At 34.3% G+C, this 27338-nt stretch overlaps 1 protein-coding gene across 5 annotated transcripts in view; it reads right to left on the bottom strand.

The window, feature by feature from the left end:
* Window positions 1–4915: 4915 nt before the first annotated feature.
* step (steppke) overlaps window positions 4916–27338 on the bottom strand; it is a 43004-nt gene continuing 20581 nt past the window's right edge. For all 5 annotated transcript variants that reach the window (XM_053751232.2, XM_053751230.1, XM_053751228.1 and 2 more), the window contains 7 exons: window positions 21978–22110; window positions 15028–15226; window positions 13124–13385; window positions 10293–10411; window positions 9924–10035; window positions 9423–9553; window positions 4916–9022 (listed from right to left, as the gene is read on the bottom strand). In XM_053751232.2, the coding sequence (XP_053607207.1) occupies window positions 8887–9022; window positions 9423–9553; window positions 9924–10035; window positions 10293–10411; window positions 13124–13385; window positions 15028–15226; window positions 21978–22110 (1092 nt within the window). In that variant the 3' untranslated portion in view covers window positions 4916–8886. The remainder of the gene's footprint in view (window positions 9023–9422; window positions 9554–9923; window positions 10036–10292; window positions 10412–13123; window positions 13386–15027; window positions 15227–21977; window positions 22111–27338) is intronic.

The following is a 27338-nucleotide window of genomic DNA, read 5'->3' as shown; positions in this document are numbered from 1 at the left end:
TTAATAGATAATGTGATTCCTGAGGAAAGTTTAGATGTGTAATTTGCAATGGTTTTACCCGAGCGAAGCCAGGACGGTCTCTAATTAAAGGAAGGTGTCATATCACCCTGCTTTTTTTGAGTGATAGAAGTAGTTGTATAGAACACATTAAATCACCTCATGAGTCAATTGGTATTATATGCAAATACTATTAACATAAGATTATTATAACAGGTGAAGCACAACATTTTAATATATTCCAAAGTACATAACTGTCAATACATAGCGATAGCGACAAAGGCGCTTTGTCTGTTTGTTCATTTGTATACAAAGTTCTTTATATAAGCCGTGTACCTACTAAGGTGTAAATATACTTAGTTATTTGAAACGGTAGTGACCTTCCTCCTGTGATCGAAAGATCCCATCTTCGAATCCTACTGGTGCCACATGAGTTTGTACGAGTATACCAATCTGACACATGTGTAGTAGTTTTCATAGACCATTCCATGACGGCGTAATTATTTAAGTTCACTGGTACTAGGGACATTTACCTGATATTTAATTAAAAGAAGCATTTTCAGAACCATTTGTTTATATTTCGTAAATGCTAAAGTTTAGTGATTCCCAACAGTCCGATAGAACGGGCGAATTAAGAATAAACGCTATTGATAAAAAAGTAACCCTACTAAACAAAAGTGCACGTAATGCATTCAAAAATGGTGTCGGTCGTAATACAAACAACCAGCCATAGTAAGTAGCGATAGAAGTAATTAGCGATGCAGTTCCTTGGTGCCCCGTGTCCGTAAGAAAGTGGTTGCATGCGCGTCATCACGCGAAGTTGTCACAACCTCACAACAATATAACAATTATTGTGTGAAATTCCTAGCATTGTGTACGTTGTGGACTATTATTATACAGACGTAAACAAGTAAACTAACTGTATTTGCAGTCTTTTTGAATTGTGTTAATTTACGTAATTATCTATTAATTAAGAAGAACTTATTAAGAGATACTATTAAACATAATGGCAATAAAAAAATAAAACCGCATGAAGATGTAATGCAAATCGATTTTGTTTTTTCAAGCCACCTCTTCCCCATGATCCTGGTCATGATCGGGGCGGATGTGACGTCGCGAAGCCAGGGTCAGCATAAAAATAATATTGATTTTTTTACGATTAATCTGTGATTTTACAACCAGCCGACAGCCTGACGTCAACCCATCTTGGGAATGATATAGTTACTAATAAGTGACCTAGGATATGTGTACCGTAGTCGTCCCATACTATGAATATGGAGTGGTATAAACGAACAGGTAAAGAAATGTAGGAAATGTGGAAATTATGCTAATTGAAAATCGCTGGAGCGCTCTGTCATTAAATGGTCAATATCGTCGCAACTGGCGCACTATGCGACACTATCGGCTACCTTGGCATAGATCGTGGTTACATCACAACACCACTGGGCTGCAACTGCAACCTACAAGAGCAACCGACTCGTCCTAAGACCGGTTCCACGCCGTTTACATAAATTAGCAGTAAACTCATTCCTATATTCTTCTTCGATTACGTTGGCACTAGTGGTGAGTCACGCTACATACATTTTAAACTATAAACCTAATTATTTACATGTTCATATGCTTATTATTATGGTATTTTTGTTTCTTAAATACAGCCATGTATACCTAATTGTACCCAATTTAAAGAAAATAAATAATTTAGATTTTTCTCTTATCATCATCATTGTTCATTTTAATTTCTTTTTAGCACTAGCCTTGGCCATGACCAACCACACGACCCCAATGCAGATTTAGATAATTTATTTTAGATGAAATTAGGTTTTTTTTTCCTTTTCTTATCTTACTTTACAATATTTGGAATTGACAAGATAAAACAAAATAACTTTTAACAAAATTTCAACATTTTTAAGGTTATGTTGAAAACAATATTGCACTGACCGTCCACAGGATTATTTATTTTTCTACCATCTACTCAATGTTTCACCGACTGACCGATATGTCTGTGAAACTGTTGTCAAAATCAAAATCAAAATCAAATTATTTATTCAGAAATTAGGCCTTCACAGGCACTTTTTCACGTCATATTCTAAATTAAATGATGTTTAACAAACTAGGTACTAGCATTTCGTGATTTCGTGATTTGTCGGTGAAACATTGAGCCTATCTTCTGAAAACAGACTTTCAATCGTTCCCCGAAGACCAAAATGGCGTAGCTACGTGTGCCAATAAATTATTAGGTTTTATTTTAATTCTTGACGACATCAAGCTGAGTCCTTTTGCCGGGGCGAGGGGTACTTAAATGGCATAGCAGAAATACCTTCTACGTTATAAATACATATGAATAATGGCAATAACAGGGTACATTCACTTTGCTTTAATAGTCGCAGAAACGCCCCCTATACAATTATAATGATGATAAAAAGACATTATTTAGGTATAATTGATTTCCCAGTAAACAGCTCTATTGGCAGTAATTCATAAATTATGGATTATTCATACTATATTTATACTAGGTCGACAAAATCTATTACTTTCAGTTGAAAGTACTTACTTAGCAGATATTATTAGATTGTCTAAACATAAAAACTAATGAAATAAATAAGTACCTATAGCTGTTATATTAACTGCCTAGATATCTTTTAGATTACCAATAGGAAATAAATTATACGTCAATATAAACAAGTAATAACCGTTCATTTAACCAGTGATTTAAACAAAGATAACTGAAGTGGAAAATTAGCCATATTTTTAGAAAGCAGAAAAGTATACAAGTACTGATTCAGTTCTCCTCTATACGCAACTTAGATATAAAATTATATGTTCCAGTCATTTCTCTACGCCTTATTATAGTATGACCTAATATGTTTACCCGTATGTGAAATTGTTTGTTTGTTTTTATTTTGATGAAACAAAGACAATGGCCAATAGATCGATGAAGCCGTCGTATTGCTCGTAAAATTTCACACAATAGGTTGTTTATTTAGTCCATCCATACATCTATTTATCTATATAAAGATAGAGCTCAGTGTGTGAGTATTAGAAATGGCTAATGAAAAGTACATAGAAATGGGCGAAAATTAATCTTACCATGATGCTGAGACTGAGATAAAATTTGTAACAAAAGCAGGACCTTTTCTCATTTGAAGCCAATGTATTGATGAATTACTTTTTATGTCTTTCAGGCGTCCTTTGTCTTTCAGAAATTAGACCTTGACTGGCACTTTTTCACGTCAAATTTTAAATTACGTAGGTATATAATTATATTTCTCAAAAAGCGAACAAACTACAATTACCTAAGTACTTCGGAACGATTACTGCTGAGAAGAACAGTGTTGGTCCCTATCATACTATAAGGACTCACAAGGGCATCATGTACACAAATCAATCACTAACAAAAAAACAATTATGAATTGCCTACGTTTTGTAAGGATTTGACTGACAAAACAGCCAAGTGGAACGATGGTTGAGACAGGCTTTCGAAACCGTGAAAACTGACGATAAACGCCGCTGGTGATGAAATATTGCTGTTTGTTATCCAGCTGACAATATCATGATTTTAAGGCACTTGATAAAACAAGTGCCCTGAAATCAAGATATTGTTTTAATTTAACGTAAGCAAGAAATTGTTTTTACTTGTATCTTATTTGTATAGAAAAAAACCTAAAACTGTTTATTTAGGCCGTCCACACATTATGCACACCAAATGCGCATGCAGAACTTATTGTATGGACCAAGAAAAGCCCAAAAATGGTACCTCGGCATAGGCGTGGTACCTTGATGATTGATATCTCATATCGCTACACGATACCTGCGCTATTATAATTTCAGTAGCAACATTTTGCGCAACGCCTAGACGTTTCACCAACATCGGAAAGGGAAGTCGATTCGTTGTTACGCTTCGTCGATTTATAATACACGATGAAATACATGTAACTACAGCACTGACACATTATGTTAATTGGTTAATCATTCATATTTACAATAAGTGCGGATTTTTTATGCAAGATTTTTTTATTTTCCAGACACATTTGTATCTCTAGGCGAAGAGTTGGTACAGACCACCACTTAATTCATGGTGCTGCATAATGCTATCGGTTTGTTTACCAAACTTGGCTGTTCGACGTACATTCTGCTTTTTCCTTGAAATAAAATTTAGTTCACTTAATAAATATGCAATGTACGTTCATTCGCGTCGGTATCTGCCTGAGTTCGCCGATAGTACCTGCCAGCCAGTATTAGAAAGAAAATATTGTGATTAAACTAATGCCATTATCGCGAAACAGTTCGCCGAACTTTGGCGGCATACATCTACTAGTTTTTCATTGCGGCTAAGCTCGCATACAAACTACGCAATGTTTATGCACTCGCGTCGGCATATGGCCGAGTTCGTCGATAGTGCAGCTGGCATATAATATCCAGGATAAACGTCTATTGCCGCTAGATGGCGGTTGTCGAAATGTCATGTGCTCGAGTATTACTGTTCCGTGGTCATGTGACTTGAAAAAACTAAAATATTCTGAATAATTTCTATAGCAAAGGCTTTCAAATAATTTTTTAGTTGTTGCCATTTCGGTTTGAAGTAACGAATAGACTTCCTCATTCATACATTCTTTTGTACAAGTACATAGATTTATATGGAAATATACCACATCCACATTAAAACTATTACTGCGTATGTATGATTAGGTTATTACTATAACTATCGTATCATTTTATTTCTGCCATTATCGTAATCGGAATGAATACCTAATGGCATTTTATTGAGACAGTACAAATAATATAAATCTTAAATTTTATTTGCAATAACAATAAGTTGTAATTTTTATTAAGAAATACTAAATTACTATCTGATAAATCATTGTATAATGGAAGACATTGAATAGGTGTCGTATTCACGAGGAAAAATAAAACAAGGCAATAAATAAAGATATTTATGTATATTCATTTTCTTACAAAATTATTTACAACACAATTATTATGCACATATCCATTGTCATAGAAAATATTACGAATGAGATAAATTAACATTTCAAGGCGAATGTACAGCATTTCAATTACAATAAGTAACTAACTAAAAGTATATCTAGTTACAGATCGTTTTAGGCACCTTTAACGAATGATGATTAAACCAAATTCGTGAAGACATGCGACAGTGTGGTTACCGAAGCAGTATTCAATAAGCACTTAAGTTAATAGAACATATACATTTTCTATATCAACTTGCACGATATAATGTTTTCTGCTCGGAGAACCGTGCACACTGAATGCGTATGCAGCAAATATTGTATGGAATTGTGACCGCGCGTGTGCACGTATTGCGCGCAATTCTATACATACTGTACTGCGAGGTGCTGTATATATATTTATCGTGCTACTAACGTCACCATCTCTATTCAAAGACGCAAGAAAATAATTATAAATATGTTGATATCAGATACATCAAGCCGGCTCCGCAATGTCGTCGAACAGTTTGCCAAACTTTGGAAGATTCGGTATACATTGCTAGTTTTTAATTGCGGTAGATAGAAGCACTCATACTAACTATATAATTCATGCATTCGCGTCGGCATGTGTCAGAGTTCGGCGACAGATGGCGTCACATTTTAACATTGTATTGAACTGTACTTTTAGTCAACTTGTAAATAGGACTTGGGTCAAACTGTTGTAGTTCATCTGTAACATCAAAATTAACGCTATCTCAACATAAAAAGGTGGCATTCCAGAGATGATGCTATTTCATAGCAAAATATAATATATATTTCATTAGAACGTCCAAAATTAATTCTGCTATTATTATATTACTAATTATTTCTATACCATTTGACTAGTCTCTTCAACAAGACTACTAAATGTTACGCTGCGCGGACTAAGCAATTTATACATTATCCAGTATGATAACAAGATAATAATACGAATATGTTCTATTATACCTTAACTGAATAGTAAATGACAACAAATATAGATTAAACAGTGACACAGAATATAAAAGACAATCATAAATAACAGGAGGACAATTCCTTATATACAGAACATATTAGATAGAAATAGATAAAGACACATGCTCAGCATAAATGAACAAGTTACCCCGATTTATACTTAATTTCATCAATATCTGCTTATTTATACCAAGCATATGGATATGCCTCATAGTAGTTATTTATTGAGCGTTAGAGAAATACAGTAAATTAAAATTATAGGACCAGATGAAGGAATGTAAATCAATCTAATATTGGAGTGCCTCTTACAACAATAACACTTACTTAAATTTAATAAAGCCATAATAACACTCTCATAAGAAAGTAAAAGCAATGGCAATGGACTTAAAAATATCTATGGTATTTTTACATTACTTTACACTTATATTTTTACATGATACTACCAAATTAATACTTTCATTGAATACGAATTCACTAAATTAAAATAACATTTGCCGCAAAAAGGCAAAACTTATCCGAGTAAAAGAACTTATTGTCAAGGCTACAAGCATGTGGCCGCTATTGAGAAATGTATGACAAAAATTTTACTAAACGCGTCGCAAATTAAAGTTTGCAGTATCCACAAATCATATGCTATACCACGCATTCACACATACCGTTGTTATGTAATTTAGTACTATGACTCTATTTTTAAACATTGTAAATACTAATATCACGATGTCAGATTTACAAATAAATAAAAATGTGACTCGATTTTATATAACAAAAACAATGCGAAAGAAGAAACTATATATTTCATTATTCACGTTGAATTAAATAAATTTAACATTTGAACAATTACAATGGCATTATCACTGGTGTTCATTATTAAAGACAGCCTTTGACGGGTCGAGAGAAATAGAGACAAGTTACTAGAAGTCAATAAAAAAATCTCAATTCATGTTGAAAACTGAAATGAAATAACTATTTAATTTTGGAAAACAAAGTCTTCAAATATATTATCGACGGCTGTCACGTACCTGTAATAATTCGAATATAATCGATATTGTTTGCAAATTTTAATAGCAATTATAACCAACCGCCACAACAACGGTATGCGCCATGGAATTCTCCGCTCCGGGTAGAAAACAATGTATGAAAAAGTACATTATAACGTTTTCAGTCTTACCATTTTATTTACATGGACATGTTCGACGGCGCCCGTCTATTGATGTATGAAGGTATTGTGATTCCTCTACACACCGATTTTTCCTTACAAGTCCTTCACAACAACAACTTCTTATTGTTGAATTTTATTGAAAATAAATTAAATATAATGTAACGGACCAACGAATCAGCAGGTAATTCATTTAGCTTTATTATTTCCTCAGTACACTAGTGTTGAGATATTTATTATTTTCTTTTGTACGTGGGAGCCAAGGGCAAAATTACCAAGTATTAAGGTTTCCCACGTGACAATAGGTATAAATCTATAAAATAAAAACTAAACATTTCTTAACAACGAAAGTAATTTCCGAAAAAGTATTTTAATTTTATATTGCTGTGTAATCATAAAAAGACACAGTGAGGACTTGTAAGAAAAAACAGAGTTTACACCACCTCCGTCACTACCTATGGCTGTAAATATCACATATCATTGAAGTCTGACCACTAATCACTAAGTCAATTCAATAAATTATACTTAGATGGACGTCTATATTATTTTTCATCGAAACTATTTTTCGTTTACGTAATCATACAGTACAGTATGGTTGGCAAAATGTATATTTCGAGGCCTTCGATGTAATAAATTAATTAAGATTAAGACATTTTTGGTGTTTTTGATTCGTTACTATGATTTACAAGCTTATTTTGATACGCTAAGCGCATATACAGTTGTATCTTGATATTATATTACGATATATCATGTCATGGCCTTAGTTTAGCGCTCCTATTAATCTTAACATTATACCTAGGTATATAATCTTTTATACCAGCGTTGTCATGTGTGTATTTTCGGGATGACAGCCCTTATCCTTATCCGTTATATCTCATATCGACTCGCTTCTCCTACTGTACTAATGAGATCGATGTCGCAAGTGGGTTCCGTAATTAAAAATAAAATCTTCGTAACCAATAATAATCGCGAACTCGTTTAGCTCATTTACGGGTAAATTGGCACACTTTAAAGTTTGCTTCACGACAAACTCTCGGCCTATCTATTTTCATACACATTTTGTTAATGTATCTGAGAAAATATTTTACACAATCTCAATATCGTACGATTAATAGATAGAAAAAAAAATATTTTCTCTGTTGATCTTCAATAACAAAGACTTATTTTCTTTTGTTATTACAGCTCGCACTCATACTTGTATTCCTGGTTTCATTTTAGCTGTGAAGCCCCCGAAGTCCAGGGTCTATGACAGCTACGACAGTGTATATGGTCCTAGTTCGCCTGTAAAAATAGGCTAGTTCTAGAACTATTCTAGACCAGTGAATGTAGGTCGTGCTGAGCTTTCTCCATGCTCCATATGTATTGTAGAACATTATGTCAAATACAAAGATTAGTCTTAGAGGGAACATTCGTTTTCTCTTGTAACAATTAGGCTGATTTAACACTAGAATAGTTCGTTGAACTCTTCAGGCGTTTTCATACGCTATGTAACATAGAACAGTCTATCTAAAACAGATTCTAGTCTTAGACAACATTCGTTTTCTCTTGCAATAATTAGGCTTGTTCTACACTAGTACGTTTAACCAGAGCTGCGCCTTCATGCACGATGTATCGTAGAACATTGTGTCCAATCACAGATCAAATAGTTTTTTTCTCTTTTAACAATTAGGCTTGTTCTACACTATTACGTTGAACTAGAGCTGCGCCTTCATGCATTATGTATCGTAGAACATTTTGTTCAATACATAAGTTAGTCATAGATCAGTTTTCTCTTATAACAATTGTGCTATTTGTATTTTAGTGTGTGGAGTGCAGATTATGCTGCGCCTTCTTTTTGCGCTGCGCCAACATGTCGTAGAAGGGGTTGTGGCTGATGGAGCGACGGAGACACTCGATCCACTCGTCTCGCTCCTCCGCTGTAGCTGCTGACATTCTGAAAAATTATAATATATTAATTAATCTGTTAATTGGAAAATTATTTTCTTCTTCACGTGTTTATTCAAAATCGGTTAAATATTTTGAATTCTTTTATTTCTGAGGAACGAATATTTTTTTTTTATTGAGTGTATTTCCATTAACATATTTGTATTTCATACATATGATTCTACTTAACTATGAGTAGCGCTACAATTACCATCACGACAAGAACTTAGTAACTATTAGAGGTAATCGCCTCTCTCTCCATAGAACTAATATAAATTGTTTTAAGAGTTAGTTGAGGGGAATACAGTTCGGCATCAATTGTTTCCGCCATTACATAGCATGTCATATCTGATGTAGCAGTCACTTCGTGTGACAGTATTCGCGTGCGGGTGTGACGTGAGATCACTGACCTGTAGACGGTGTGCTTCCCCTCGACGACCTTGCCCTCGGAGTCGGTCTTGCACGCCTTGATGAGGTCCGCGCCTCCGCCCGCGTACAGCTCCAGGCAGTGCGGCCGCTGTCGGTCGCTCGCCGCGCGCACCTGCGGGCGACGACGTACACCCGTTTTAAAAACTAACTTTTTATTATTATTTTAAATTTACGATGATTCAGGTCACTGACAATCTTTTCCAGAAAAAATGAACCCAAGAATATTTAAAAATAGAATGAACTATAATTTAGAAAAAGTTTTGTACAAAATGTCATCTTTGACACAAGTTTTATTGTTGTCAGAGTAATCTTATTGCACGCAATGTGTGACAAAAATATGTCCAATTCCAGAGTTCCAATGTCTAGAACCGTTCCTGGGTCTCAAAATTTTTGAGATTACAATGAGCTCGATGCATACTTATATGACGTCGTTCTGTATTCTCCAACTACTTACTTACACGATATTTAAAAATCATACTCACAGAAATATTTTCTAAGGGGATAATTCCTCTAGGCTCTTTATCCGTCGTGTATTCGAAGTAGTACAGGCAGTTGTCATTCAGTATAAACCACCGTCTCTTCCACGACTTATATCTGAAATAACCAGGATATATTTTTTTATATTACCAAGAAATAATTTATAATGTTTGAGTCAAAAGCGTTTTAATTGTACTTTAATGGAAACAAAAAACTCAAAATGATAGTAAAAATACAATTAATCATATAAAGTGACGTTGATTCTCGTATTTCATATTTATTTTATACAAAGACAACTTGAACCTTGAAACTTGAACACTGTATCGTGAAATCGCATTCTCAATATTTAAAGGCAACAGTATATAAATCCTTACCGCCCCCCTTGCTTCCAGAGCCAGCCCTCCTTGTCCGGGTTGAAGAAGGTATGCATCAGGTCGTTCCCGTCGTCCTCAGGGATCTTAAACGGCTCAGTCTTTATAGACTCGTATAACGACTGGAATCAATTACATGTTATAATCAGTTACAAATAACAACAAAATCTACACAATATATTTCTTAAATAGTTCTCCAGAATAATCTTTACTACGGCGTATAATATATGACTTTCGTCACTGACTGACAGACAACGCTCAGTAAAAAACTGAAAGGTATACAGATTCCTAGAGAGTGTAGGGAAGCACTAAGAGAAAAATTAACACGTGGCCAGGAAAATATTTCGTTACGCGCGTACGAAGTCGCGAGATCAAAAGGCGGTGTAATTATATTTTATTAACCCTAGAAAAGCGTATCTAGCTAGTATAACGTTAAAAATTACCGCTCCCTGGAAATTTACTGGTACAGAAATAACTTTGGCGTTCAACCACGTAGCCCTAATAATATAATAGTTACTAAACAAAACATTGCAATAACCATTAGTGTAACGCGGCCAATTAAAGAATAAAGGAACAGCCAAGATGGCGGTCCCGTTTGTATTGACACTAAATATTCCTTGTATTATCGCACTAAATTAGTACTAATTGAGACAACAATATTTCTGTAAATAAGCGCGCTCAAATCACCTGCATTTCTAATATAGTTAAAAGAACGTCGTACGTCCTACAAATATCAGAGAATGTGAAAGTTTAACCTTTCGGAATTTTCTACAAATCACTGTGTTGGCACAAAATGTTTTGTATCTTATAAGCACTACATACACACATATACGTGGGGATAAGTCAACGATAACTAGCAAGTAAGTAACGTAAACAAATCAATCACGGAATACATTTCTCCGATATTCTAGAAACATTCACACCGGGATTTTTCCACCCGATTCAGTACATTCTTATGTGCCTAGTAAATTATGGCACATCACGACACACTTGTAAACGTGGGTTTAGAACACACTCTATAAGAAGCACTTACAACTAAATTAATACATACATTTCCTTGAGTAGTGGTATTTGGGATATACGTTACACTTCACTGACATTCCTTAATCCTTATTATTGATTTAATTTAATCTATTTATAACAGTAATTTGATCACATTAAGTGAAACGACAACGGAATACAAAGAAAACATGCGTTCTGTAGGCAGTGTAAGGCAATGTCAGGGATCACTCGATAATGTTACACAGTACACAGATAACGTTTGTGGTTACCGTTCGAGTTTGTAAAGTAATACTCGTTGTAATGCGATGTCACTGCGTCATTAACTTTTTATAAGATTTATTTAACTTGCAATGTAACTAAAGTATGTCCGTGGAATTATGCAATTCAAGTTTGAAGCAATCTTCAAACGTTTGAGCTGAAATTGTGTGCACTTAATTGCGTTAAATTTCAATAACAATGCATTGTTATGATAAGCATGACCTGATAGCGCACCCAGGAACTACTCCAGAAGTAGGAACTCCTCAACGGTTTACTGCACGGACATGACTTTTTTGTCATACATTGAGTGCAATAACATCTCTCTTACAACAATAAAAGCTTGTGTGAAAAATTACATTTTTTTTTAAACTTCTTCTCGTTTCAGTTGTAGTTTTGGGAATTATAATATTAGATTTTAAATTTAAAACGTAAGGTGTCGGTCCAATTTTTACAACTTTTTTGATTTCTTTATGCTGGATGGACAAGCAAGGTACAGATTGTATTCGGGAATTATTTCAGAATTTTCCAAAATATAATATCCTAATACTATGAAGTATGTAATTCCTTACTCTCAATCAAATGCCTGTACACCCCTTTTCGTGAAAGTGTAATGATTTCCTATTTATAAGCTTTAAAATTGATGAAAAATTTGAAGTGGATATACAAATACTTCATGGATAATACAAAACCTATTTCTAAACTAAGAAAGAGGAATATCATTCTCGCATTATCGTGGTATATGAGAATGGATAAATGGAAAAATGGAGTAACCTAATATTGACGTCATCGATATTATAAAAGCCTTGCTTCTGTGTACCGTTCTACATATTAGGAAGGTTATTCAAATATTGAAACAACTACATTGTTAGCCGATATATCTCAAACAAAGCTAAGGTACCATAACCAAGATAAAGTCAACAGTGTTGGATATCACCGAATTCACTGCAAAATAATGTTCAAAAATGTACGTTCCAAAATACATTTTGGAATATATTTCTGAAATTGGAGTCGAATTTGCATTGACAGAAACTTGTATTCGAGTATTCAGCAACGAACAATTGAGGTCAAATGTGTTGGCAAAAGTACTTGTCAAGAAATGCAGATAAGGATTTTTTTTGAATAATATAGGAAATTATAGAATTCCAAATATGTTTTGTTTTCAATGTAAATTTATTCCTTTCAATTTCATTTACATTTTCTCTTATGAATATTTACTGCAGTGCATAACTTCTAAATGAGTCACAGCGACCTATGTACTATCTATTCTTACTAAAGTAGCCGGCTTCTATCCAAGATTATTCATTAGGCACAGAGTAGCTTTGAATCAAAAGTGGTTTCATATTTTCAAACTGTCATAACGCTCATCTTTTGCGCGGCAATGAACGCTGTATTCAGTATTATGGTACACTCGCCGTAGTAGTAGTAGTAAGTAGTCTTTATATAAATAAACTAGCGGCCCATCCCGGCTTTGCTCGGGTAAAACTATAATAAAAATGTTACACCTGAAAGTTTTTTCTGTCTTGACCGGCAGTATGTTAGGGAGAACTGTTAATTTACTAGATGAATATACTCACCAAGAGCAACTCCTGAGGTAGGTCTCCACCATTGTTAATCCCCCTATTCATAGCGACGAACTGTTCGGGCGTGGGCTTCTCCTTCACACTGGGATTGTGTAGGGAAGTGTTTAACATGATGATAGCGAAGCTGAGCACGTAGCATGTATCCGCGTTGGTGAAGATGTCTGGGTTGAGTTGGCAATACCGCTGCGCGAAGCACTCCATCATTCGGTCTATCTTTTGCGCCTCACCCGGCAGTCTAAAGCTCCATAGGAATTGTCTGGAATTTGTGGAAGGTGGGTTTTATTTTTTTATTCGATGGTATTACAAAGTTGATTTAGGCAAACATGTTCATATAATTTTCTTTCAGTCAACCTGTACCTATTTTATGTATAGACATACATTTTAGTTGTGTCCACTTTTATCTAGTGTGATAGATGAGATGACAATTTGTGCTAATTAAACTAATAACTTTACACTTATTTATCTATAATGACCCCCATGGTGACACTGTTACTTTCTGCGTCATGAATAAAGATGATCAAATAATTACAATTCCTGATGATTTTGATAGACTGAGTAACCAAGATATAAAAGCTTAAATAAAAAGGAATGTGATTAATTTCGCATAAATATTATGATTTTATCAATGCGTACTACGGCATATAAAACGTTGATTATTATTGTTACGACAAGTTTTTATGGAGATATTCTTATGTCGGCTACTGGATAAGGCCATTGCAGTTTTAATTTTAAAATAAGAGTTAAATAAAAATTGGTATACAGTTTGTATTAACAAAATTTATATCCAACTTGACAGCCATCGGAAGCCAATAAAATGCTCCGGCCGGCTTTTAATGTGTGTCATTCGTGAATTGGCTTTCAAAATACTTTGGTATGAATTCTAGAGGTTACACACCACTTGTCCCTTTCCGCAATTAACGAAAGGCATAAGCCACATCGGTCTTACCTATTGCTCAACGATGTCTATGCTTTTTATTTATTTACATTATCCGCCGTATTTATTTAAAACGTTCTTGCTCAAAATTCCAAATACGAACGTATTTTAATACTTAACATCATGTTAACCAATACGTACAAATGGTGGACTCAACGCCTTATCAAAATTATAATAAAGGTTACTTTGAAACATTATTTGGAAATCAAATATCTTAGATAGATATTTACAAAAAATAAAAACCATATATAACCACATATACAAAACGACAAAAACATACTTTACAAAACGAATTATTGAATATTTTCTTGAATATATTTGTCTTATTTTATTTGGAAACACTGAAAATTAAAGTTTGTAACTAAGATAAAGAATAAGGTGTGTAAATAAGATTATTGAGCAATGAGATGAGAGGAGAAAAATTTCTACTAAATATTCGGTTTGTAAGACTTCTTATTTGTATACAAATAAGAAATATTACATTCCGGTATGTTATCATTTGCCTGAACTTTCATCATGTTTGATTGCTAATTAAATATTATACAATTCTGTTTCGTATGCATGATACCTATACAATTACATATTGAAAACAATTGACCGTTATATAAGCAATAGAGAAGCTAGAAGAAAAAATATGACAAACAATAGCTTTGTACTAGGCAGCTATATTCTATATCTACCCCTTACATGGAAACTTTTGCATATACATTTAATTAATAATCCTTTCTTATTAAATGTGTTACTTGTGACTATTATATTATATATATTATATATATATTATATGTAATATATATACATATATATATATAATATATATATACATATATATAATATATATATATATATATATATAATATATATATATATATTATATTTTCAGATATTATTTAAGCAACCTAACGGCATCTAGCGTGACTTACATCTAACCACTACAACTAGAAAATAGGTTGAAACTATAACATACCTAAGTGCTTGAACTAGTATCAAGTCGGTGAAGTCGTGTAGTTCCACGAATGCCCTCAGTACAGCTTCGTTGAATTCCGACCTTTCGCCCAGGTAATCCCCAATGGCGGTCTTACTCAGCCCTTCCCCTTTGTGCAAGAACTGAGCCACGTCCTCTGGCGTCCTTTGCAGCAGCCCATTCTCGTAAAGGTACTCGATACCTGGAAAAAATCGATATTCGTGTCATAAAATCGAGATATAGATAACACAGCGGTGTTTACAAAACTTTTCTTCGAGGTTCGCTTTTATTTTTAGTCAGCGTAGAAACTAGAAAGGTACGCAAAAAAGTATTGCGATAAAGATGTTTTTCTCATTTTATTATTTATATTTAATAATTAAAATTTAAAACAAATTACTACCAAAGAATTTGTTGTATCCTACAAAAGGACGACTGGATAAACTGAGAGTCAACATAAAATATTTAGTGCCGCCACTGCAGCGTAACAAAAGGATTTTATCTAGTGCTATATAAAATAGAAATAACAAGATGTCTGATAGCCACGCTTTTATTTCGCTGACAAATCAAAAATATTGAAGCATGTGTCAGTTGATCGACATAAGATGCATACGTTATGCGCCACACAAGTGAGCTTTCAGACGAGTGCATTTGGCGATATGCAAACTGCAGTGAAAGCGAGCGATGACCGCGGCAAAAGCATTTCCTTTCAAATCCTTTAAGAGACTCTAAGTAACTAATGTACCATGGCATAGAAAAATGACGTCACTCAGTCAGATTAAGTAAAGAACTTAAGAAAATTTAAGACCTAAATTATTTCAAGAAAGGTTATTTTTCTAAAACATCTTTCCATTTATGTTTTCTTGTTTTGTTGTTTAGTAAAAAGTAATTATTAGTTTTTTATATAATATTGCTGTCTGTGGGTTTTAAACAAAAAAGCGCGTTTTGTTATCGAATTCTCTCAGGGGAAAAAATGTTGACGGGTATAAAACATATTCATTTTTTGCTTCATTACCTCATAAGAGTATAAAAAATAACCTTCATGAGCGCTAGAAAACGATTGAAAAAGTTAAATTCTCCGGTCACTAAGTGAATAGTCTCATCTTTAAAATTACAGCAGATATTTACTTGGTGCCCAATGTTCCCAGATTATTTTCGAGAAAAAGAGATGGTGGCAATAAATACAGAAAATTAATAAAGGGACAGTACCTCAATTGGTTTATTTGAAGAACTGAAGTTTTATGTAAAGTTACTTTCAACAGGAAAACTTAGTCGTGGACTATGGTTACGAGATGTGACGTCACCAATATACATGTAGACCGTATCTATCAATGACGTCAAACGCCCACGTTTTCCGAACTGAATGAAGCAGATCGCGTGGGATGAAGGACGAACCCTGGATTCACTTTGTAAAAGGTGACCTTGTCTGGAGACCTGATCAATGGATCACCAAGTTATAGTTTTTTTGACAATCGACCTAGCACGTGTAAGATATAATGCAACTTATTTATGTGTTTCATTATAAATCATTTATTAGCCCTATTTTAATTTTAACCTTTAGATTCGTGACAGAAAGTACTTAACGCAAGGAATGGTGTCAACATTAAATGTATGCATGCAAGCTGCATTATCGTCAGTTTTATGTATCTCCGCTTCACTTCTTTACAGCATCATTTAACGAGTTAATATTGGCTTTTTACTATGGTGTAAATCTGCGGCATCATTATCCTTGATAACGTTTGAAAATAAGCAATTTATCTTGCTCGGAGACGAAGATAGTGACAAAAACTCGGTTAGCATTGTGTTCCAAACACATTAAGTAAGTAATAAGTCTACGTTATGATGGAAAACAAAGTATGTAGATAGGTGACCCTATACATTGTTGTGCAAGCTCAAACAGTCGATGACGTCAAGGCTACAAACTTGATGGCGTCGTGCATTTTAATCATTCATTTGTACTGCATCAAAAACCTAGAACAGATTGACAGGCTTTGTACTACCAACAGCCTCGTGTCTCTTGATTAATGACGATGGATTTGACACTACGTAATTAGGTTGCAACTTTATTGCCATAATTTTTCTTTGTCTCGTTCGCAGAATCTCAATATTTTATTAAGAAAATTAGTAAGATAATACTTTTATATTATGAAAAGGAAAACCAAGATTCCAAACCAGATCATATATTACTTGAATAATGCATATGCAAATTATGCAATACAACGGAATTATGCAATATGGCCGCGGGGACCTCGTCATGATCATAGCTTGCCAATTTTGTATTGTGCAAGTTCTCATTATTAATCTGCATACTGAGACGGAATTTGACTAGAAAATCATGAGTTATTTAATTATTATTTCACTCTGATATTTGTAATTAAAATACAGAAGAATAACATAAATCTATTTTAGGATTTCATTTTGTAACGCCGTTACCCATTACCGCGTCGCAAATAAAATTTCGTACGTACCTATGTAATTTACAGGTAATTCGATATAAGTACACGTTTACGATTCCCGAAGCTCATATTATCCTTTTTCCAATTCGGTTACTGGAGAAGGTCAGAAGAACGTAACTGTTCTATTAAACATTAATTTACTTGAGATACAATCCGCTTTCGATGTTAGTTGACAAATATTTGTTTTAAAGACTATTCGAAGGCCCCTATACGAGGGCTGCTATTTATGTATCCGGAATAACAAAATTAAACAAACATATATTATTACATATGGTTTTATTGTTTCTCGAAGTATTCTCCGCGATGATCTATGCACTTCTGCATACGATGAAACCAATTTTCAAAGCACTTTTTCCATTCTGATTGAGGTATGTCCAAAACGTGTGTTTTGAACGCATCAACGGCCTCTTCGCGGCTCGAAAAACGTTGACCACGTAATTTATTTTTAATGTTTGGAAATAAATAAAAATCATTGGGTGCCAGGTCGGGGCTGTACGGCGGATGACCCGTCAATTCAATCTTTTGACCCTCCAAAAAATTATTTGTTTCAGCCGACTTGTGGCAGCTAGCATTGTCGTGATGAAGTATGATTCTGCGTTGTGGGTTGTTCTTTCGTATTTTTTCAAAGACTTCTGGCAAACAAATGGTGGTGTACCATTCAGAATTAACCGTCCTACTATTCTCTAGTGGCACTGTAGCTACATGTCCGTTGATACCAAAAAAACAAGCGACCATTTGCTTTAAAGTGCTTCTCGCACGAACAACTTTTGTTGGATTCGGTTCATCTTGAAAGACCCACACCGTTGACTGCTGTTTAGTTTCAGGGTCATAAGCATAGATCCAGGTTTCGTCACCTGTGTAGATATTATAAACAGCTTTTGACGTGCCACGGTTGTATTTTTTTATCATTTTCTTACACCAGTCGACACGAGCCTGTTTTTGATCTACGCTCAAGTTGTGCGGAATCCAACGCGAAAAAATTTTTTTAACAATTAAATGTTCGTGTAATATCGCGTGTATACTCGTCATACTAATGCCCAGAGACGCCTCTATCTCGCGGTATGTAACATGACGATCTTGCATTACTAATTGTCGCACAGCATCAATATTTTGTTGTACCACTACCGATTTAGGACGCCCTCCTTAATTTCATCCGTGAGCATAGACCGTCCACGTTGAAATTCCTTAAACCAATAATACACAGTGGTTTTCGATGGTGCTTCATCTCCAAAAGTTAAAATCAGTTGTTCGATGCACTGTTTTTGAGTTAATCCACGCCGAAAATCATAATAAATCATCGCGCGAAAATGTTCACGAGTTAAATCCATGGCAATGAAGACAAGCTATTTTCAAAATTGGCGCCAATTGAAAAAAACAAATGACAGGGACATGAAAAATATTTATTCTCTAGCCGAAGAGTTCTATTTTCAAATGTTGTAATTACTTTTTAAATATTCTAGAATTATTGGCCAGTTCCGGATACATAAATAGCAGCCCTCGTATTAATAGAAACACCAGTGAAAAAATGCTGTGATGTCATCATCACAGCATTTTTTTACACTCAATACTTTCAAAGATATGACAAAAATAAAATGACACGTTTTGACTCCTCTACTCGTACTAGCTTACAATTAAGCTATGTTTGTTCGCTACACACTAAATATTACGGTTATAGTGATGACTTCTTAATAAAAGATGTTATAAAATTTTAATATTTTTATGATGGTTGAGTATTTTGTTATAATTTCATACTTTTTTAAAGGGCTTTCCAACCGACTTTAAATCCTAAATCATTGTATAATGATCCCCATTATATAAATTTATCTGGATTATAATTTTTTTTTTAATTTTCTGACCTTCCAATTATATTTCCAGCTTTAACCTTCCAATAAATTTCGCAAAATATAATCGAAAACAAGAGAACCGTCTTGGCAAGATTTCTGTTATGAATTTCCTTTAATAACCATAATACAGCACCCGTATTCCTAACAAAAGAATACAAGTACGGGTGACATCATTAGGAAACGGGCACAACGAGTTCCTATGCACCAGGCTGTGCTCTAAAGTATCTAGAGAGGTGCATACACAAGTTCTCAACGGGTCTAATTTAGAGCAGGATCCCATACTCCGCTCTGGGAATAGGATATTTCCTATTCCCAATATTTATGGAATATTTTCCACCAGAGGTCATAACGGTAAAACCACGAACTTCTACTGAGTGACAGAGATAACAACTTACGTAGCTGATCCACTTGATAAAATAATGTCTCCCGGGTTTCTATATGTCCGCAACGATGAAGTAAAAAATTACTGTAAGAATTTTTCATACTTATACGCAAGTGGACGATAAGGAAGGCTTTGATATATAATTTACGCCGGCGAAGACGCGGACAAATGTTTTTATAAAAACCTCTGACTTTGATCTTTACTTTTAGGATTCTAGAAATTATTTAGGCAAAATACGGTTTATTTGCTTGTAGTCAATAGAACGAATCAATGAAGGTAGTTCTCAAGTGTACTAACTAAGATTCAGGTTACTCGCTTTGTCTGGCACCAGCCTCTCGTCTCCCGAGTCCTTGAGCTGCATGTGTGTCAACGTGACCCAAAAACCTAGTGTGAAGTGCTAATGATAAACAAAGACCATCACACTCATAGTTATCACCTGACTGAAGCTGACGAACATTGTGTGCATAACACTGATTAGCTAGCAGTTAGATAGGCATGAAACAAAATTGAAGGTACGACAGGTAAAGCTAACAAAAGGGACTCATTTTATTTAAGTAGGTCTAACAGAATAATTACATTAATTTATTAATACAATGCCAAGACGAGTTCGTCAGTTGGTCTTCGGCAATTTGCCAATTTGTAACTTTCATTGATTGCAAGTGAATTTGCTCACATGCTCCCCACGCTTCGTTTTCGTGACTATTTGACTTCTTTATCTTTCCACCCCGGCTGGCTGGATGGCAATCATCAATAATAGTACATCTATGTATCTATTTTAATACATTTTCGTGATGATGAATCGACGGTTAAAGTAAATTGAATAAAACCGATAAAACTTAACAAAAAAAAGCAAATAAGTATTTTGTCTTATTTTTTTTTCTATCTCTATATGGTCTTATGGTTATGGCTGAATCTGATTGGTAGAGAATGCCATAATGGCGTTAAGTCTACAATTTGTACATATATTTTTGTAATTTTGTGAATAAAGCTTTTAAATAAGTATATACTACAAATCCATAGAATATAATGACATGATATCATAGAATCCAATTCTAGTTTTATTTACTTAGTCCACAAATAAGGTAGCTGATCGATCAATATAAATACATAGTAAGAAATAAACATTTATCGACTTTTCAAGAATTCAATGAGTCGGAATATAAAATTTATTGAATAAACCTTTTCTAACAGCAGGAAAGGTAGCCAAATCAAATTCGTTATCCCTTTCAGTTCAGCGTTATAGAAATACTAATATTATTGTTGAAGTTTAAGGGTCAATTTTCTGCCCTAGACACTTATAATTAGGTTTCATGAAAATGCTTGTATATTGAAAGAGTTAGAAAGAATTAACTATATTAATTTTATTTTTGGTCAGTTTAATACTAATGAGGTGGAATTCCATAACGAAGCATTCCTTAGTTCACTGACTATCAGACAGGTGCATGAATATGCAGGAATAGAACAATTTGCAATATATGTACATCAGGGTTGGCAGTGAGGTCTTACTTAAATGTTTTTTGTTTTAAATATAAGTATGTTATACCCACACAATAATTCAAAAATTGTATTATTGAATTTTTCTACTGCCATGCCAAAAAGTATTGTGCCGCAAAATATATTCTAAACGGATTTTTTAAATAATTATATTTTTTACTGTGCTATAAAAATGGCTTGTTTATCCATAATTGAAGTAATGAGTCAGGCTACCCTCGCTACCTGGTTTGTCGCCTGAATGCCGTGGGAGCGGTGCACCTGCCGTGACAACTTGACAAACCTCCCGCACGCAAAACGACATGCTTGTCTTTTATATGTGAAATTATGCGATTCATCACGATTTAGTTCTAAACCAAATCACTTTATAGTGCCACATAACCACGTTGTTCTAACCAGGCGATTGGAGTTATAATATGATTTTAGACTTAGTATATAGGTACTTACTAATATTAACCTATCTTGAATTGACGCAAACTGCGGCGTGCACTCGACGAGCCACAAAACAAGTTGTAACTCCACCAAAGAAAATAACCGCTAACAAATTACATAATTATAATGCAAATAGCTGTTGTCTCCAACCTCGGCAAAAAGTAGCATATATCACTCTCCTACTCTCGAACTATCTCCACAACAAAAACGAAAACGAAAGTACTAACAGAAATGCAAAAGTAACCGCTGGTATAGTATAGCGGTGTACAAGTTTCTGAATTTCACACCATTCCATCTATCTACCAGCAGCAATTTTTAATGTTACGAAACTATAATGGTGAATAAAAGTACCTTTTTTGGGATCCATATTAAACTTCTTCCTGCCTATGCTCATCTGTTTGGCTTTGCTGTTCTGCTTACACTCCTCCTGCCCGTCCAGGGCCTCCAGCTCGGCCACCACTTCTCCGAGTTCATCTTTAAGTTGCTGTAAAGACAGAAAAAATACATAAGAAATTGAAGTTTAATTATTTGATAGCAAACATAGACTGTTTTGTGTGACTCTATTTTTGTCAGATTTTTACAGATTCATCTCTCCTGAAGAGAGTATAATCGACATTTAAAAGGGAGCCCAATAAATAATGATAAAAACAATATATAATAGTCAATATATAATGATGGCAAATTATGGCGGCGGGAGTACATTGCTTAGTTCGTAAGTGAGCTTTGTATCAACACAAGAAAGTACGTAGAGAATCCATAATGTACGTAGAGATCTCCCACGATTCGGCGAAGTGTACATATATCTGGCCATTCACAACCAAAAGAACGTTATGAAATAACATGATCAAAATGATCTAAACTCAGCTTTCTCGTCGATCAGGCCAGTAAATAGAACCCAGATAGGCGACCACAAAATCTGTCTAGGTTACGATAGGAGCGACCGCAAGGCGAACCGCATTTCGCACTAGTCACGCAGGAATTCCTAGACTAATGTATTCAGTATGCCGCCCAGGTCGTGTGGACCGTTGGATGTCTTTCTTATGACATTTCCAGCCCTCACAAAGCACATTACTTAATAGATATCAGCTTATAAACTTTAATATGTGTCCTATGTATCTTGACGTTCTTAAACGCCACATTGCTTTTGTTAAATAATCACAGTTTAAGGAGCTGTTTCACCGGTTGCTGATAAAGCATCTGATAGCTGTAGTGGTAATGTACAGTCCTAATTATAATTGTACGATTGATAATGTTGTTGATTATGGTAGAGCGAGTTCAGGTCCCACAGAGGGTGAATTGAGGTTTTCCACACCGGCGACTATAACGGCACATTGTGAATGGGGAAAAATAAAATAATGTTCCAAAAAAGGAACCCTGGGCTCTTACGCCATAGGGAAGGAGAAGCGCTCAAATGACAAAATGACAAATAGAGATATGTATGTGGGATAAAAGCTAGGAAAGTTAATTGCATTAATTGAGCAATACCCAATTAACATAATGTGCAAGTCGTTTTTGCTAATAAAGGCAAGAGCTTATCATAAATAATCACTGGCAGGTATCATATTATTATAATTTTATAATTAAATTATAAAGAACGTTACCTGAAAAAAAATACCACAACAACAGGAAATGGAACAATAAATGTATGTTCTGGTCTGGAATATAATAATATTTGTAATTTATTATTCTGAATAAATACTTTAAAATTTAATTATACCTTTGAAATTGTAAAAATCTATCAGTGGCACCTAGTCGGTGCTAGTAGAACGGAGGAATCAGAATACCAGAACATTTTAATGAAAAAGGTTAGGGGCTAGTTCTACGTAAAACCATTGTATGCAGTTTTAGCCGAACATAGAATTAATGATCATATAAAAAAGAAAGGGAATGCTAAAGCTCGACAACAAAAAATTAGCTGAAATCACAATGAGTCGAATGGGGTACAATGACCGCAGTGGGATTTTGGTTGTTCAAACTGCGGTCGTTAACTGAGCCAACAGAACCTTATACGGCAAACAAAACTATGTCATAGCATGGTACTATGATATGCAAATCAACAGAAACCATATTGTATTTGCCAACAGCAATAAAATTATGGATTTCAAAATATTAATAATGGTAGTGTAAATGATACTCGCATGGAAAAATTTTGATTTCACTCTTGTATCGAATACAAAATTTTGTGATCTTATGAATCGAAATATTTTATTTATTTATTTGGCATATCAACGACAAAGACATATAACATTTACAAATAACAAGGGCTTAAATAAATAAATATGTATGATGGACAAATCTAATGTTTAAGTCAATTAAAGATGTGCACAACATTTATTGATAAGATAACTATGTACGTATGATAAAGAAAATATGAAAATGCATGGCTGAAAAAATAACATTAACACAAATTAAATTTTACTTCCACGTTATGTAATAGAATAAAGCCTAGTAAGTGCATACACAAACCACAGCCCAGGTCAATGTATTACAATGCATAATGCGTGTATTACACAAGGCATAGACTTTGATTTATACAACATTGAGCCATTAACCCCATAAAACACGGCCGGTTCTAAGACTAATTAGAAACAAGAACGAAACCTTGCGTATAATACGATTCACGATTTGGCAAACACAAAACAAGTTTGATAGCACTTGTGGAAAATTTTGTATTCCAAGAAATATAATCGAGTTTTCTAAATTTTAGATGCTTGTGTTTAGTTAAATAAATTATATATATGAATTGCAATTCTAGATTTGGGTTCGAACTGCAGTAGTCGGTTTTTCCTTTACGGTAATGACTCACATAGTTATCGCATCATATCATATCATATCAAATTCAACGTTGGATACAGTAGCGGCATGCTCGAAATATGAGTAGGCGTCAATCTTCCACCTAATAAGCAAATCGTCTAAACACGATAGAAAGAACAAGACACATATGTATTCTCGGCCATATGTAAAATACACAACGCATTCAAAAAATCAGATGAAACTTTTTTCCAAATTACAGCGGAGTTGCCCTGTCGCATGGCAGGCCGCTGTCTCCACGGTCTGCGAGAACTAACGTAATTTACGACTCACTACACACCGCTACAGATTCCCCATGAGATACTATACCAATCTTTCTCCGTCTAGACAAAGCAATGAGAGAAACGTTGCATTTGATTGTTTTCAGCTTTCACCAACGCATACATCACAGCTAAATATTCAGGCAAAGCCAATATCGTATACAAGTCTATATCGTATAGAATTAATTGATAACAATCTTGTGTATATGGATTATGGAAAGTAACGCCGATACGAATAATAAACATAATTTAGAGAAAGTATTACGTAAGATGTTATGTATATAAGAAACGCATCTTTTTAGATTTTTTAATCGCATGTATTAAAATAATATAAAATATGTGTTCTCCGTCTTCTTTTCAAAGACGTAGCAAAATATAAGAGAATCAAATAGGTAAGTAACTAAACACCGAAGACCGTCATCTCTTTGATCTTCGACGTTACAAAAACACGTAACAAACGTAATTCATCTAAAGTCATTAGTAATATAAATGCTACAAGCCGAGGGAGATAGACGGTAGATATAAAATAGATAGATAATAATAAAGATGACACCGCACCTGCAAGATGGAATTATTACCGAGGCTTATTACGGACGCTGACCCTGGAGGAATGCCACCATACACCCTGAACAACTGTAGCACTCACACATAGTCTCCGAAGGTCGACAATCACACGAATGCAGTTTTAAATTTATTGGAACCTTCTCAAATACTCCGTGTGACGCTTCGGACCCGCTGTCTAGACTGGTTTTTCACAAAGACGCAGGTGTTCGTTTAGTATTCGTAGCAAAACCAAATTATCCATAGGCGTGTTTGTTTATTGATTCCAAAATGATCAAACACGGACGGACGTAAAGCCTTTTCGCCAACAAAGTTCGCGTAAAATGTAAATTAGCAATGGGTAGGAAGAAAATTAAAGCTATGACTTTGACAGAATCTGGCATTTGTCGACGCTATCAAAAATTCTGATTTGGGGCAATTGACGATAAAAGTGAAGAAGGAAATTTTGCAAATGTTTATAATGTTGTATATTTTAATGTCACTCTCATTACATTCTCTATTACATTGTTTTAAAAATTGCCTCTAAGGTTTGGAATGCTTATAAAAAACGATGACCACATCGTAACCATGAATTATATTTCACCATTGGCAAAACAACGGAATCATATTCAATCTATTTATTACCTGTTTCTACAGTAGACAATGCTGACATTATGATCTACTTTCATAACAATTCAGTGCTGCTTGCTCAATTCGACGCAGATTATGGATTTATGTAGGACGAATTTACAAGAATGTTTGAAAGTCTGAAAAGGATACCTGAATGATCAAACGACGAATTTCAAAAGTTTTAATCAAATTAAATAAAGGCGTCTGAATATATATCGCGTTCAAATTAATCAAAAAACAATCTAAACCACCTCATTTGCAATTTTAGGTTCAATGTTATCACCGATCAATATCAGTTCATTATTTACTTTCGCTTATGCATTTGTAATCAACCTTTCACCGATGGACGCCGCGTAGAATGAGAAGTGAAGGCGCCGTAACGTAACCTGATCGTCTTAGGCCTAGGTGCTGTCTTAAAAAATAAACTTTCATTAACCACCCCACTTGATCGATTCCAATGCCAAACTTCATACCGTGTGCAAAGTCAACAGCACATTAAGCCATCCAAATTAATAAATTTATTTACAATGGCAAACGTTAATTTATTTGTTAGATAGTGTACTAACTCTTGTGTCAAATTTTATTCAAGTGGCCTACAATGACTAGATCTACCCAATGCCATTGACGAACTACCATCGCTGTCACAATTTTGTTTTGTACTAGTTTTACTTTTACTTAGAGAGTAGTCGAAATGTCCTGTATCATGTCTAGACACATTGATTGAGATCAGTCAATACGGTATTATAATAAAATTTTCTGATTCTTGCACCTTATCTATGCTATTTACAATTTGCTATGAAACCTGTTATGTTGTTGTAGATTTGAATGCGATAATGGACCGACTAGAGCGTTAATCCCATAGTACATACAAAAAATAATCTGCTGCGACCAATGAAAGAAATAAGAAAATTTTTAACGCATCATCAGCGTAGAGAGCGTATAGGATTACCATAAAGCACGAATCAATATGTCATCAAGTGACACCTTGTGTAGGTTTATTGACCCATGAATTACGAATAGTCGCTATAAATATTTTCCGTCAAAAATTCAAAAATCTGTTATTGATAAATAAAGGTACAGGCGCTCAATTACTTCCGTAATAGACCACTGCGCCATATCCGTTTTTTAAACAATGAACTTTACCGTAAAGTGTGACCCGTCTATCAATCATTACATCATATTTTTGTAACAACTTTCTATAATTTAGTTTGCTGCAGACGGAACAGTCACGCCATAATTTCTGAAGAGCGTCAACAAAAAGTAATTTGAGAAAACTAATTCGATTACTTTAAGGTTTGAGCTATTTTTATTTTGAAACTGCGTAATAATTATTGAACAAACAGGAGTATTCGATGATAGATGAAAATTTAATTTCGAATTCTCGAACCGAACTACAAAAAAATAATAAAAATATATAATTACAGAATGACTCGACAGCGTATCACTGGTAGTATTGTGATGTTCCATCAAT

This window comes from Plodia interpunctella, chromosome 11 (genome assembly GCF_027563975.2).
Source record: "Plodia interpunctella isolate USDA-ARS_2022_Savannah chromosome 11, ilPloInte3.2, whole genome shotgun sequence".
NCBI classification, from domain to species: domain Eukaryota; kingdom Metazoa; phylum Arthropoda; class Insecta; order Lepidoptera; family Pyralidae; genus Plodia; species Plodia interpunctella.
The sequence above is the reverse complement of the archived record's forward strand: the minus strand, read 5'-3'. Positions and strand labels throughout refer to the sequence as shown.